General features: G+C 37.0%; 1 protein-coding gene across 1 annotated transcript in view; it reads right to left on the bottom strand.

Moving 5' to 3' along the window:
* The window catches only part of LOC104618124 (CWF19-like protein 2), a gene marked incomplete at its 3' end in the record, with an annotated part of 47,437 nt that extends 36,218 nt beyond the window's left edge, over positions 1 to 11,219 (bottom strand). The window contains exons 1-7 of the mRNA XM_010283646.1: positions 11,115 to 11,219; positions 10,231 to 10,350; positions 8,645 to 8,752; positions 6,190 to 6,309; positions 4,560 to 4,653; positions 3,304 to 3,419; positions 1,052 to 1,770 (exon numbers count right to left, since the gene is read on the bottom strand). Of these exons, the coding sequence (XP_010281948.1) occupies positions 1,052 to 1,770; positions 3,304 to 3,419; positions 4,560 to 4,653; positions 6,190 to 6,309; positions 8,645 to 8,752; positions 10,231 to 10,350; positions 11,115 to 11,156 (1,319 nt within the window). The remainder of the gene's footprint in view (positions 1 to 1,051; positions 1,771 to 3,303; positions 3,420 to 4,559; positions 4,654 to 6,189; positions 6,310 to 8,644; positions 8,753 to 10,230; positions 10,351 to 11,114) is intronic.
* Between the last annotated feature and the right edge of the window lie 4,067 nt (positions 11,220 to 15,286).

A 15,286-nucleotide genomic window follows, 5' to 3' on the forward strand; every position in this document is an offset into this window, starting at 1 on the left:
TTTCCGTTTCTGTCTGGTTTTGGCTGGGATAGAGTTCATTTTCTTCACAGAAACTAGTATGGGGCTATATTTTGGATTTATGCTGGAAACAACACTGTTTCCAGCAACACAGGGATGTTTTCATTATTGCTGAGCAGTCCTTACACAGAGTCAAGGCCTTTTCTGCTTCTCACACCACCCCACCAGTGAGTAGGCTGGGGGGTGCACAAGATGTTGGGAGGGGACACAGCTGGAACAGCTGACCCCAACTGACCAAAGCAATATTCCATACCATATGATGTCATGCTCAGCATATAAGCCTGGGGGAAGAAGAAGGAAGGGGGGGACATTCAAGTAGTGAATGAATTCCTTTTTTTGCTTTGTTTGCATGCATAGCTTTTGCTTTATCTATTAAACAGTCTTTATTTCAAACCATGAGTTTTCTCACTTTTACTCTTCCAATTCTCTCCCCCATCCCACTGTGAGGGGAGTGAGTAAGCAGCTGCGTGGAGCTTAGCTTCCAGCTGGGGTTAAACCACGACAGTTTCCCTTCCCACCCCTGTTCACCTTTCCTCCTCCTCTCCTACACAGAAAGTGCACTTTTCTAATCAATACGTCTACTATTTTATATATGCTACTACTTTAGCATGTAATTTCATCTCTCAGGTGGCAAACCTATCCTTGCTGTATTATTTCAGTTTTCAGTCAGCATTTTCTAACATTTCAAGTTTGTCTTTTATAAATGCAACAAGAGTTAAGAGTGTTTTGGAGGTTTTCTGCCTAGGATGCTAATTTTACTGCAGTGTGAACTAACATTAGAAAGAAGCAGAAAATAATCTATCATTAGCAATTCTCAACTATGCTGAGGAGACAGGACAAGTAGGGGGTGTTCACTACTTCTGTAGTGGTCCATTTTAGCTGCCCCTAGCTGGGAAGCCAGCCTCCTCCTAACTAAAGCGACCTGATATGGTCAGATTTAATATTGCCACAATATATAGATATAGAGTTTCCAGCATAATTTGCCATGAAAAATACAGCAAGTACAAGATAAGTCAAGATGTTTGTAAAATACCTAGAACATGATGTTTTACTGTCAGATAATGTTTGTTTCTTCTCAGGGACATCGCTTGAGTACTTCTGTCGTGACTTCTCTTTTTCGTCACTTGGAGTTCTTTCCCAACTATTGGTATCAGTTTGTTCCCGATTACCTGAGGATTTTTGATCAGACATTAATTTCTCATTGTTATCTTCTGAGTGTGTTTTGGTCCACAGTGCAGCATCCTCACTAGGTTTTTGGAAGCGGCTGCTCAAAGAGCTATGAACCAGCAGTTTGGAAGAACACTGCTGTGATTTGTAGTCTCCAGGTGCACTGTAAGATGATAAATCATCCTCAGAAGGTTTCAGAAATTTGCGTTTCATGTTGCTTAGAGATGAACGCTTCTCCTGACTTTGTTTTTCATTGGAGTGTTTTTCTGCTTTGGAGCTGTAGCCTCTCAATTCTGACTCCGTGCTACTGTGTCCACATTCTTGGTCTTCTCTTGACATAACTCTTTTGTAACCTTTGTCTTCTTGCGGCCACCCCTTGCCATACTTTTCCTTAGTATAGCCCTCAAACGTGCTCCTGTTTCTATCCTCTTCATCTCGCGTCTCTTTTTTCATATGCTGTTCTCTCTTCTCTTTCTCACTTTCTGAATAGTCATTTTTCTTCCATCTTCCACCTCTACAATAATTTTCTTTTCTGGATGCAACTTTTTCAGCTGCTTCTAATCGTGACTGAAATAGTTCCATTGACTATAAGAAAGAATAAAAAAAGTCATACTGCTTTTAAGATCATGGGCATTGTGAAGCTCCCTACAAAGTATTACAAGAAAGGCAACATTCCTTGAAAACGAGTCACTGTGCAAAGGGCAAGGCATGAGCCATGGAGTGGAAAGGAAGACCAGCATGAAAAAGGGAACTTACAGCCTCATGTCTAAGATGCTCTGTTAGGAAGGCTTTCTGATCACTTCTCTTGGACTATTTCTAACTTTCATCCCATGGCTCTAAAGTAAAGTGCTAAAGCACTCTGAGGAACAGGGACTAGAGCCTCAGAACTGTCTCTTCCTGGTAACCTGGAGTCTAGGGGCTTGAGCTAGGGAGAAAGGTTTCTGCTTTCTCACTCATCAACTTTGCATTTATGCTCAGCTTCTACAGAACTAATGGATGTTCCCACTAAATCATTTTACAATCTAATTAAACTCTTAAAAACACAGGAGAGTGGGTCCAAAATCTTTAGCTGGAAACAGGCTTTGAATCCCTGTCTCTGGCTTTCTGGACAAATACTCTATCCATTAGGCAGTTATGCAAAATCTGGACTGTTCCCCTTCCCTCTTTTGGGCTGAATTAAAAGTCACCAATTACTTTTTCTTTTTTTCTTCTTCCCCTCAAAGCATTACATACTGAAGCAAATCAGGCAGGGTTCTCTTTCAATCGCTATCATGTACTTCAGCAGCCAGAGTGGTTCATGCTGTTTGAACTCCAGTTTCTTGAGAAAGATTCTTTAAAATAATATTCTTTACAATCACTGACACTGAATAATTTCTACCAGCACTGACCATGCTGGTTTGATCATTCAGGAGTGACTACAGTTCAGTGCAGAGACTATAGTATGAAGTCATACCGTCTTACCTAAGATTTCCACAAGCAAACCAACTTAATCAAAAAACCCACAGAAAACTCAAATGTAACACTATGGTCAAGACTTAACACCCCATGCCCCACAATACTTTTACGGACAATAACATAATATGTAGGGAGAGCAGGCTTTAAAGGGTTAATATTGTTATGGCAGACTGTTTTATTAAAAATAAATTTTGAAGACTTTAAACCCTTCAGAAGCAAGCAGCTTTCTCAATTTATCTGGACTGAGCAGATCACAAGTGGCCAGAAGATTCCTATGTGGTGAAATTTGACACAGCTCTCCAAATTATCCTGGCATTATTATTATCTGCTATGTAAAGGAGAACAAAATATATTTTTTAGTATACATCATAATTTTGGAAGCACACAGGTACTTTGTAACTGGGATCATTTGAACCTCCTGATGTAGACAATAAGTATTTTTAATTTGCTATAAGATCCAACATATTAAAAAATATTTAACAAAAAAGATATAAAAGCCTGGGTTGCTTTAAACTCTTCATCACTTGAGAGAAGCTTCAAAGGCTGTTTTTTCCTGCTTCCTTCCTCATGTCTTATGCTACACATTAAGAATTTGTGCCTTTATAAGGTAATACTTTTCCAAGTATCTATTAGTATGAAACAAAATTAATTGAAGATCCTTACCCCATATCTCTCAGCTACAATTTCCTCAAAATTTCGTTTCTCTCTCTCAGCCTGCTCCTTCATCCTTTGGTATGATTTTTGTAACCAACTTAATCCAGCATCTTCTACCACTGTAACTAAAGTAGAAAACAATGAGAGGCCACAGTTTTATATCTCAGTAGTTATTCCTATTTAAGCTTACTCTGTACGTGACATTAAACCTTCACCTAAACTTAATGTAATAATTGAAGAGGTGCAAACAAAAAATAGAAAGAATATAATAATACAATTACATGTCTTTATAAGTTAATGCTGGATATACCTCAGTAATACCTCTGAATTAACTTAACCTTCTCCATTTTACCATAGAACACAACAAGCAGGTTCCAAGACAGGAGAGTCATATGAGAAGTTCTGGGGTTTTTCATGAAATTAAAGAACTTTCTTATTCTTTCCATTTTCCATATCCATTCTTTGGCATACCCCTTACATACAAACAAGTGCATTCACCTGCTCAGAAAATTTATGAGTAACCCATTGCTTTCCACCTGAGAAACTAGCAGAGATCTTAATATTCACAACACATACTCACTGATGCCTTGTCACCTCTTACAGATCGCTGATCTCTGTGACTCCTAGAAGTGGGCATGAGGCTAATGGTTTGTAGGACAGACTGTCCACAAGGAAAGGCTTCCAAAGAGAAAAGCCAGGGACCCTACTGTTCCCTGTTGACAGAATACAAGGACCCTTCTTATCACATAATAAATGCTTCACAACATTGTGAAAAACATTTTTCTAACTGCTTTTGCTGGAAATAGGCAGGATAACCCTAGGGTAACAAAAGTGAAAAGGTTACAGAAATAATATTTTTTACGAACTGCATCTGTAATGTACTTCATTTTAATGTGACTCAGACTTCTGCAGTTGAATATTTTAACACTATAATTTGTGTAATGTAATGAAAGGAACAAAATGAGATGACAACAATTTATCTTGTCTTGGTTAAATCATGCTTTCCTTTAATTAGTTCAAAATGGAGTATTTCTGTAAAGATATTGAAGGTCAAACCACTCAAGGTTAAAAAACAGAGAAGGGAAATTCTGCAGAACAACAAACTATACTAACCCAATATTCACAACTGAATTTTCATCCAAATCTCATGTTATTACATGTTTTTCTTAATCCCTTCACATCAACATTGTAGTAACTTGTTAGCAACACAGAGACCGGAGACTAGAGACAGAAATTTAAGATTATTACTAAAAGTTGCTGTTTACCTTTCTTAACTAAAGCTGCTTCATCCTTCTCCAGCGGCAAACCTGTACCACCGTCTTTCCAATAGGGATTCAGTTCTCTCTCAGACAGCATGGCCTAAAACAGAAATAATTTTAATGTGTGCACAGCATATGGTTTGCATTTTCTAGAACAGTTGATAAATTTTGTGAGACTTGTGTGGGAATAGAACAGCTTACTCCTAACTTGTGATGTCTAAGGACAGGTAGAAATAAACATAACTCTCCATCCTGAGTCAAAGCTCTCAAACACGTGCTTGGCTGGCACCCTTGTAACACAAAAGCAGTTTTAATGTTTGACTTCATAGCCAGTGTACCAGTAATACACGTGTACACCTGAAGCACTGCTGCTATGAGGGCTCTTAGTTTTACCTCAGGTTACTGCTTTTTACCCTCAAACCAGATTGCTTATTGTGATTCTGTCAACTGACTTCTCTGGAAGCAGGCAAGGAAGTCCACTGGAGAAAAGGGTTGATCAGGCATTCCAGCAGTGACAAAATTTTGAATTTGTCTGTGTTATATCATCAACTCATCACCACCACTGGCAGGCTGTATGCATCTGTTGTACACATTGTTTTGGGTATCAAAGAAAGGTCAGACACTCTGGTGTTGAAAACACAAAAGTATAAACCTGCATGGAGAGAAGGTAGTTGCGTGGGAGAGTCTATAAAAATAATATTCTTCTAGGATCAAAAATACATATAAATTGTCATTAACCACATAATACATGCTGACATCCTGGCGATTTAAGATCTCTACATTAAATGGTCCTTCAACAGTTCAGAAAAAATGTTCAGCAAAAAGTTATGTGGGGAACAAAAAGATTAATCCTTTCTCAAAAGACAATAACCAAAGCGCCACATACTACACAAGAACAGCGCTCCAGGTCAGTCTGGCTCCTAGCCACAACACAACTAACTGGAAAACCTAACAGCAACAAATGGCCTTCTGTGAGATGTGAGGACAAGTAAATATTAGGTAGTGACCAGCAACTATGTTTTCAGATCAGACTACACTGCATTTAAGGAGCTGAATGAACAAATGAACCAGCCGGCAACCGTATGTAAACAGAACTAATTTAATGACAGCAACTCCTTCCCCACCAGACCCTGATCCACTAGTGTTCAAGCACAACTGTCACATGAAAGGCACAGCAACTGTTCTGAATTCTTTCTTCAGGAAAAAACAAACCTCAGCAACCTATGCTTTAACACAGAAACTTAGGTAAGCTTCTATCACATAAAGCAATGGTGCTTTTTTTCACACACACCATGGGAAAAAAGGCCAGACCAACAGTCCGTCATTGTTATTAAGTAAAACATCTGAGAAGCACTTCAAATATTACAGAACTTAGTACTAACAAAACTTGCTTTCTCCTTACCTAGAAGATAGTTTAAAGGCTTTTCTCCACAAGATAAGCCTGCTGTATGAAGCCTTCCCATCCCAAACAGAGCAAATAACTGATCAATTTAATTAAAATCACTATCACACAACACATCAGCCATTAGTTTAAAAACTATACAAAGACTTACATATTTGAACCAATTCATTGGTTCGTTCATGACACAAAATGTAGTAAGATGCAGAAAAAAGTTAATATATTAATTCCTCCTACCTGCTCAAGTTCTTGAGCTTTCTGTCGTTCCAGTATTTTTTCTTTGTGTCTTTCACCTCTGACAGATGCTAGTGATGTGGTTTTCAATGACATGAAGTCTAAATTCATCCATTCTTCTCTCTTTAAAATAAACACAAAGAATCAGTGTTCATACTTCCAACAAAAACATGGCTTAAGTACAAATCAAACCAGTGCAACTACTGACAAATGTTACTTAGAATAAACAATATAGGTTTTACAAACACATATGAAATACTCTAATGAAAAGCAAATATGAAGTCTTTCAATTTTTTAATATTCACTTACACAAATAAATTTCATGTAATTTCATGTCTTTCTGTAATTTGAAATACATCTTGACAATGTATTTAAGACACTAGTAAACATGTAAACTGTACAGACTGTTTATTATTTGCTTAAAAAAAACACTGTACATCTAGGCCAATTCCTTTTCATCTTGCTAATACGGACTTCATGACCCCCTACATCTCTCCTAGCTTATATAAAATCTGCCATCACTCACTGAGCATAGTTCACACCTCAGATACCTAGGCACTAACTGCACTCCCAAATTAAACAGTTACATCTAAATTCTGTGAACTGTACCAACAATAGCAGGTAGAAAACTGCATTTACAAAACATAAGCCGGACTAAGGACATTTTAAAAATGAGGACTACACTCTCAAAAAAAGCAGCATATAAAAAGCCTAGATGTACCCACTACCTTTATACACACAAAACCTGAAGCCCCAAAAGAAAGCAGTGACATACACATTATAAACAACTACTCTACAAAACCAAGTATTTGGAACATTTCTGTGGATAGTATAGCAATCAAAATGACAAGATTACACCTATTTTGATATATGTCCTTGCAGAAGAGTCCTCATAGCTTCAGTAGAGTTCAAGTCTGAGTTGTCAATTTCAATAGATGCTATGTGTCACACTTTCGCTGTTACTTAAAAATTGTATTAGGTAACACCCCAGAGTTTCAGAGGCTAAATACAACATTGCACTTCTCAGATCTCCTCTAAGAAAGAAAAGGAACTGAAAAATAACCTATCTTCAAGGGATACAATAGTATCTATGCCCACATTAGCAATCAACATGGATCAACAGAAGTGGATGTGCGTGGGACCTCGCGAGGTCATCTAGTCCAACCCCCTGCTCAAGCAGGGCCACCTAGAGACCAGGACCATGTCCAGATGGCTTGTAAATATATCCAAGGATGGAGATTCCACAATTTATATGGGCAGCCTGTGCCAGGACTCAGTCACCCTCACAGTAAAACACTGTTTCCTGATGTTTAGACAGAAACTCTTGTGTTTCAGTTTGTGCCCGTTGCCTCTGGTCCTGTCACTGGGCACCACTGAAAACAGCCTGGCTCTGTCTTCTGTATAGGCACCAGATTTGTGGTTTAGGGGGGTTTTTTTTGTTTCTTTTTTTTTTTCCCTAAGCAAGTACTCCAGACTAGTCCAAGACTAGTCCCATGCAGCACCTTAGGTGCACTTGGAGAACATGCCTTCTAATTTAGTTTAATCTAACTAGAAATGGATTTACATGCTCCAAGACTTCTTCATAATGTGAGACAAAATACAAAAAGTAGGGATGACCAGGAAATTCCTTTCAAAAGCACACTCTTCACCCAAAAACAGGCAAGCCCAGGGCACACATTATACAAGAAATGCTTGGAAAAAAATGGTTTCTCGGTATAAATTATCACAACATACATAAGGATTTATATTTCATTACTTTATACTTTTCCAAGAAGATAGACATGATTCACAGATCCTTTTTATTTGTCTTAACAAGATGTACAAATTCAGAATGAGAAACGGGGACTTTCTTCAGGAGTGGAATTAGACACAATTAAAAATTATCATTTCACACAACTGAGGATGATTTGTCACCATATTTATGATACTAAAATCACGGCATTTCATTTCATAGTGACTCCATTTTCCATAATAAACACTTCTTACTGAACACAGAATTCACCTAGGAAGATCAAAAGAAACATTGATTCTATAAATATTGCGGCTGAAAAGTTCTACACCTCTCTGCCTTATATCTGTTTAAGCACCAAAGAAGCAAAAATACATTCAGCTGTAGGATAGCCATTAAAACCATGCAGAAAAAAAATAACATGTCTAGTCAAGATCTTTAAGTTGACCTCTTCAGGAAAATCAAGCAAAGTTGCTAGAGCCTCAAAGCATGATGAAACAAATTGATGCTAGGTAACATTAAGTATAGCGCCTTGTTAAATACTAAGCAACTATTAGGTAGAGAAGTCCTCCGATGAATGAAATGTAACATTTATCTAGCTACACAAAGACATTCGTCTGTAAAATAGGTTTTGTTCAACACATTGCAGAAGAGCTTTCAAGAAACCTAAGCACGTTTCACATTTGGTCATGCTGAATTTATTTCTGGAGTAGTTATCAGGCTGCTCACCTGCAGGGAGGGTTCTTTCACAGCATCTGATTGCTTGTTGGCCTTCCAAGCCTCTTCTATGTTATCTGGCTGTGACACATTTGACTCAACCCATTCAACTGAAGAATCCTAAAAATAGTTTAATGTAAAGAATAATAACAACACCTTAACATACTGTTATATGTTGATAAAATACAATACTTACCAAGTCTACTGACAATCAAAATTGATGCTCAGTGCTAAGCATTACTAATATAATATTGTTATTTTAAAATAATGATAATAAAAATAGAATATTGATATTCCCATAGGAGATTGCTCCTTCATGATCAAAATGTTCCACCATACTTCATCAGCACATCACAGTATGTAACACTAGTTCATACTGGCAGTTTATTAGCATAACACTGCTAAAGTTAAAACTGTCAGAATAAAACCAAAACAAAAACCAATTTTTATGGCATTACAACAAAAAATTAAAAAAAATCTAAATTCATTAAGTATGTTTTACATTAAAAAAGTAAAATCAGTAGCAAAGTACACTATAAAGCACTGTATATGCTATCTCTTCCTATTTTCATATCCAACTTCCTACCATTGCACTTGCAAACAGTGTACTGAGATTTTACACTTGAAGCAAATAGGACTCCATTGAACAGAGTTTCTTTGCTATTTACATGAACTGTCATAGGAATAACAGACTTTGGATTGAAGGTATCAGCCAGAACTGTGATGTCATCTGAGGAGTTTTGATGACTCCCATGGGAAATGGTGGACATTTGTGGCTTAGGTTACTTCCCACACTGAAAAGCATAGTTCACTTCTGTCATCAGTCCCTGGAAAATAAATCTCATCATATTGTATGTTCCTTCATTCAATAAAAGAGGCTTTCTGAAAAGAAAAAAAATCACAATGCTACCTGACTTGCACCAAAATGCTGGGAGCATGTTTTACACAACATGGGCAGAAAGCAGCACCCAGATTTCTAACACAGTCTCCATACTGTTTTGCCAGAGGGCCCCTCAATGCGAAGGCATCCGTCTGCAGTTTCAAATGCACAAGTTTCAGCCTCCTTCAGACTCACATACAACTCCCATGTTGCTGGGAGTTTCCATGGCTGAACATTCATGGAAAAAGGCAGGAGTAACTCATGCTTAAAATCACAGTCAAGTATTTGTACTTTTAGACACATCACTCTATCGTATACCATCGATAGATACACAGATATAGGTAGATACATAGATACAGATAGATATATAGATATAGGTAGATACATAGATACATACATACATATGGGGAACCTATGAATTTTCCACTCTACCCTAGAATGAGGATTTTTTTCAATTTCTCTCTGCAGAAAAACTATAAATTCCTTAGTTCCTAATGAGTGAATTCAATATAACAAAATTCACAAGCACTCACATAACAGCATCATTTAAATTGAGTGAATACTCAGTATATTGAAAAGACAAACTTTGCCACATTTTTTATCAGCAGAAAATGGTAAGAATGAGTCTTAATTTTACTGACCATGTGTACCCACAGAGACTTAAACAGTGCAGGTTTTAAAAAATGTCACTTGAAGCATTTCAAAGTTTCTTACTTACTGAAGAACTATCACGTAAGTCATCCTCCTTTTCAGATTTTTGTTTCTTATTTTTCTTCTTTTCTTTCTTAGCTTTTTTTGAATGCTTATCCTTTTTCTTTTTTTTCTGAACAGAATGTTTCTACAAGTAAATATTTGCAAATGAGATCCAGCAAACCAAATCACCCACATACAAGAAAAACAATCACAATCTACTTACCAAACCACACTGAAAAAGGTAAAACACACACAGCTGGACATAGCTACATTTAATTCTACTACCCTCTCTCTCTTCTACTGGAGTGGGGGGCAGAGGGCATACCTGACATCCATAATCAACTTTTCTTCCCCATCTTTTTCACTGGTACTAAGGGCACTATAACTATACATAGAATATCTTCTACATTAAAATCATTTCAGTCAAATCTATTTCCTTGGGAATCACTACATCATCAGTACAGTGTCCTTTGTTGAAATATCTGCACAGATTTAGAATTGTAGAATAATAGAATTCTAATAATTCTAGAATAGAATTCCTACACTAATACTAAAGGATTCAATATTCAGAGGTTCCATTAAGGTTTCTCCTGTGAATCACCACAAATGGGACGGCTACGAAACCTTGGATCCTCCAGATTTCTTCCTACGGGGACTACTGTTGTCTGTCAGCACTTGCCCTTCTGCATTTGGTAGAAATTAAAGCTGGAATTGAATGATAGAATTTTTCCTCTTTGTGAGTAAAAGATGATTTCCACTTAAAGAAAGCTAATATTGAAGCATAACGAATTCAGAAATTGTGAGGTTTTTAAAGATCGTCTTAAAGTCCTCAAAGCCTTCTGTTCATACGAACATGCTGTAAATGCTGTAAAGCTAGCAACACAATTCAATGATTGACACTTCCGTCACCTTTTCTAGTTGTTCCACTTGTTCATTCACATCAGCAAGCATCCATGTATCTTCACCTCGTAGATGCTTTAGCAGCTTGCACCTCCGCTCCTTTTCATATCTAATTTTGGCCTAAGAAGAACATAGAAGAAAAATAACCAGAGTTCAGTAGCATTTACTTACACCTTTGTAAGTCACACTGACACAACCAATAGACAATGTTGACAAGTGTGCTTGAGAACTCTTCCTTTCAGAGGACCAGAAGAAAGATACTTTTGGATTACATGTTAAAGGGAAAATTCAGCTAAAACATATTATGCACTTTCCTCCCTCAAGCTACAGCTTTGCAGCTGCCCTAGCACTGATTTCATCCTATCATCCTAAATAAGAGTGATACAAAGACATGCAACTTCTGTTCTTTCATTCTGAGAAGTCTTCTGTTCTTACAACCTTCAGGAACTGGATATGATATGATATGAGATATATGAGATATGATATAGTGGACTTCTGATTTCCTACTTAAAAAAAATTCTCTGAGCAATTATTCCACTGCAAAACACAGCTCACTATCTGTCAATTTGAGAAGTTAGCAAGCCTATCTTTGTGCACATTCAACTTTGAAAATATCAGCTAGGTGCAAAACTTGGAACTGCAGAAGTCATCCATGCTCTCAAGGAATATACAAGTATATAAGGATTAGCATTTTGGGCTGCCCCTTTCTGGTTATGGAGACAAAACGAGAAATATTTTAATACTATTACTGAAAAAAATAATAATCACTGCAGACTGTTTCAATTCCTGAAAAGGATTTTTATAAGCCACATCAATAAAATAACAAACTTTTCAGCCTCTGAAGTTCCCTCTATTACTTTCAGCAGAAACATGACTTCCACAAACAAGTTTACTTAAATATAACTTGCCATTGGAAAACTCTTTATCCCAAAGTGCAATATATCACCACACCTGATTAACAGGAAGAAAGTTATTTTATATTATTAAAACTGTAATTTTGTGTGAGGTAAGTCTTGCAAGTTTGAGCTTGCTTTTGGTTTTTTGTCTGTGGAGGATTTTTTAAAATAAGTAAAGGTGGAGCTTGGCTTTCATCTTGAAACACTGAGTTTTACCAGAAAGTGTTTTCAATCATAAGCCAAGAGATTGCATACAAGTTTAAAAAAGACCAATACTTAAAAAAAAAATCTCAGGAGATAGACAACAAGTTGATGTCTTTCCTCCTGGTCAGCTATTAATTCTAGATTAACAGAATTAATCAAACTACTAGAGTATACATAGATATCAAAATTTCTAGAGTAACAAACTCTAGATACAATCCTGTGCACTGCACAAGAGTAACCTCCCTATCACAGGCCAGTTTCTCTTTTTTGATACAGCCAAGAAGGAAATCTGCAGGTTTTGTACAGATAGAATAAGAGGCTTGCAGGAGAATGACCAGTACACCATAAAGGTTCAATGAACAGAAATACATGCTAAAAAATAAGGTTAAAAGTTTTTTAAAAAAAAAGCTAACTTATAAGGTAGGAATGCTGTTGTATTTTTGAACATTGTTGTTAGCAATATTGAAAGTAACACAAAGAACCAAAAAAAAAGTAGTCAAAATTCTAAACATCTGTGCCCAAAGCACCCTTTTAAAATTTCATCATCTACTTTCTTAGAAGCCCCAGAAAGTGATAAACCTTCTAATGCACTTAAATGCAAGCGAAGCAAGGCCGCTACCCAGACTTACTAATTTTAAAAGAAGGGACTTTGCAAAACCAAAAAGAAAAAACGTTTAAGTCCGCTCAGATAAAGAGGCCAAGATTGGGACTTCCATCTCTAGAATGGAGCTGACAGTCTACAAGGGTGAATGCTACATGTTAAAATTCAAAAAGCAGGTATAAAGAAAGAGCACGTTTATTCCAATATCAAAACAGTTTTCCAGTTTATAGATAAACAAAACAACAAAAGAATAAGCAGGACTGTAATTCAGTGAGAGTGAAATAGCTGTCAAGTATAACACAGGATCACCAAAACCACCCAGGACTCCAAAAAATGCAGGTATGTTTCCTGATACCTCCCCATGATCCAGAGAGCTCACTGGCTAACCCTGGCCACCTAAGACATGTATCCATCTGGGACAACACCCTTGAAAGTTCATATGGAAATCACCAACAGGTATTTTCTGTTCTAGTCCATACAGATGACAATGGCCCTTCCGCCTTAAAAATACATTCACCTGACTAAAACAAAGTAACTAAGCATGCCACATTCATGGACAAATAAAGGGTAATAACCTCAGCTATGCAACTCACAAAATGACTACAAGCCACACACACACACAAAACATAAGCTTGTAACTGGACGCAGATGAAAGTGGATATAAAGGAAACTTGAACATAGTTCTAGATGGGAAAAACACAACAAAAACAGACTCCAAATTTGTTTGCTCCACAAGTAAACATGAAACATGTTGCCAAGATTTCAACCGGGAAAAGGCTTTCTGCATACTCCATTTCACTTTTCCTTGAGAAAGATCTGCAGCTCAAGTCTACAGTTCCCTTCCATCCCTTCAGCAGTTCTTAGTCAGATAAATCTATAAATTCCTCAGATAAAGGCAAATCAATATCAGCTTGTCAACATGTCTTCATTTAATACATTCTTTGCCTGCCTAGGAAGATGTATGTAGTCTCTTACCCTTCTCTATAATAACAAGTATATTTTAAATAAAATTCCTATTTCCTTCATGTTACCAAAGTTACAAATATATATTGTATAAAATGAAGTTATCATTACAAATAAGGTACAAAAGGAGCTTTTATACTTTTTCTTAGATCTAAGAATAAACAGAAAAAATAAAGACAAGTATTTAGGTAATTGAGATATATGATCCTAATAAAAGAGGTGGATCGTCGTTTTGGCTGTAGTATACAAATACATATTCAGAACACAGAATGACTAGAAGTCATCCTCAAACTGCAGACTGTTGTCTCCTGAATACTAAATGAAAGAGGACTGGGCCAGATGAATCTGTAGTGGCAATACCACCAGACCGTTAAAAAGAGAGAGACAGACACCAAAGCATCAGGTCAAAGTTTGCTTCCTCTTAGACAAAGATACAAAATACAGGAGATTCTTAACAATATCTGTATGTAAAATAAAAAAGAGAAAGATGCCTAGAGATTTAAAACTATGAAAGAAGTTGTATTTTCACCTAAATTAACATTTTAACACGACACTAGAAAGTTAGCAGCAATACCATCTGATCCTTTCTATCTTTAAAAACTATGTAGAGCTCCCTCTACCATTAAATTACAATATTCGTTTTTCTTGCTGATGAATGCTTTCCCCTCAGACACACATACACAAATATTTCAAGTGGTGGGGGAGGGGGAAAATCTGTCTACACTTTATTAGCTGCAAAACTTATCTTTCTATTCTACTTGTCTTTTATAAAAACGCAGGGCTTACTAGCATCTAACTAGCTTTGCTTCCTTTTCTACATTTTATAATTAAGTCCCCTGTCAGACTCATCGTTCTATGCATGAAGGCCAACTCTAATAGTTTCACATCTCTCAACCCACAGGATTTCAAGCATTCAATTCACATTAAGGTTCATTAATACTTTACGATACCACAGAAGTAGCCAACAATTTATCCTTTCCCCTTTACAGAGGAGTACTTATTATTAGGTACATTTTAGGTCACCACTGCAGTATTTTTACATTTTTTCTCCATAAAGATAGGATGCTACATTTCTGAAATACCTCTATTTCAAAGTTATTTATTAATTATGCAAATGACAGTGCATGCTACACACAAACACAGAGGTCCATTAAAAGCAACAACCTGTCCAGAAGGGCATGCATCGTGCTACATTATGTACTTCTGCAACACTCTAAAGTTGCTCAAAGTCTCCTTTGCAACAAACATGAGGTGAAGTATAACGCTGGCAAAGCACTCTGAAAGGTCTCGCAGTAGGGTGCTATAAAAACAGTAATTACTCTACAGCACTATATTAGCAATGTTTGTGTATTGGGTTTGCATCGCAAGGTTTTGGTAGCAAGGGGGCTGCAGGGGTGGCTTCTGAGAGAAGCTGCTAGAAGCTTCCCCTGTGTCCGACAGTCTGTGCCAGCCAGCTCCAAGACAGACCCGCCACTGGCCAAGGCCGAGCCCATCCGCGACCGCGGTAGCACCTGTTT

Source organism: Phaethon lepturus, unplaced genomic scaffold (assembly GCF_000687285.1).
Source record: "Phaethon lepturus isolate BGI_N335 unplaced genomic scaffold, ASM68728v1 scaffold6823, whole genome shotgun sequence".
Classification (NCBI taxonomy): domain Eukaryota; kingdom Metazoa; phylum Chordata; class Aves; order Phaethontiformes; family Phaethontidae; genus Phaethon; species Phaethon lepturus.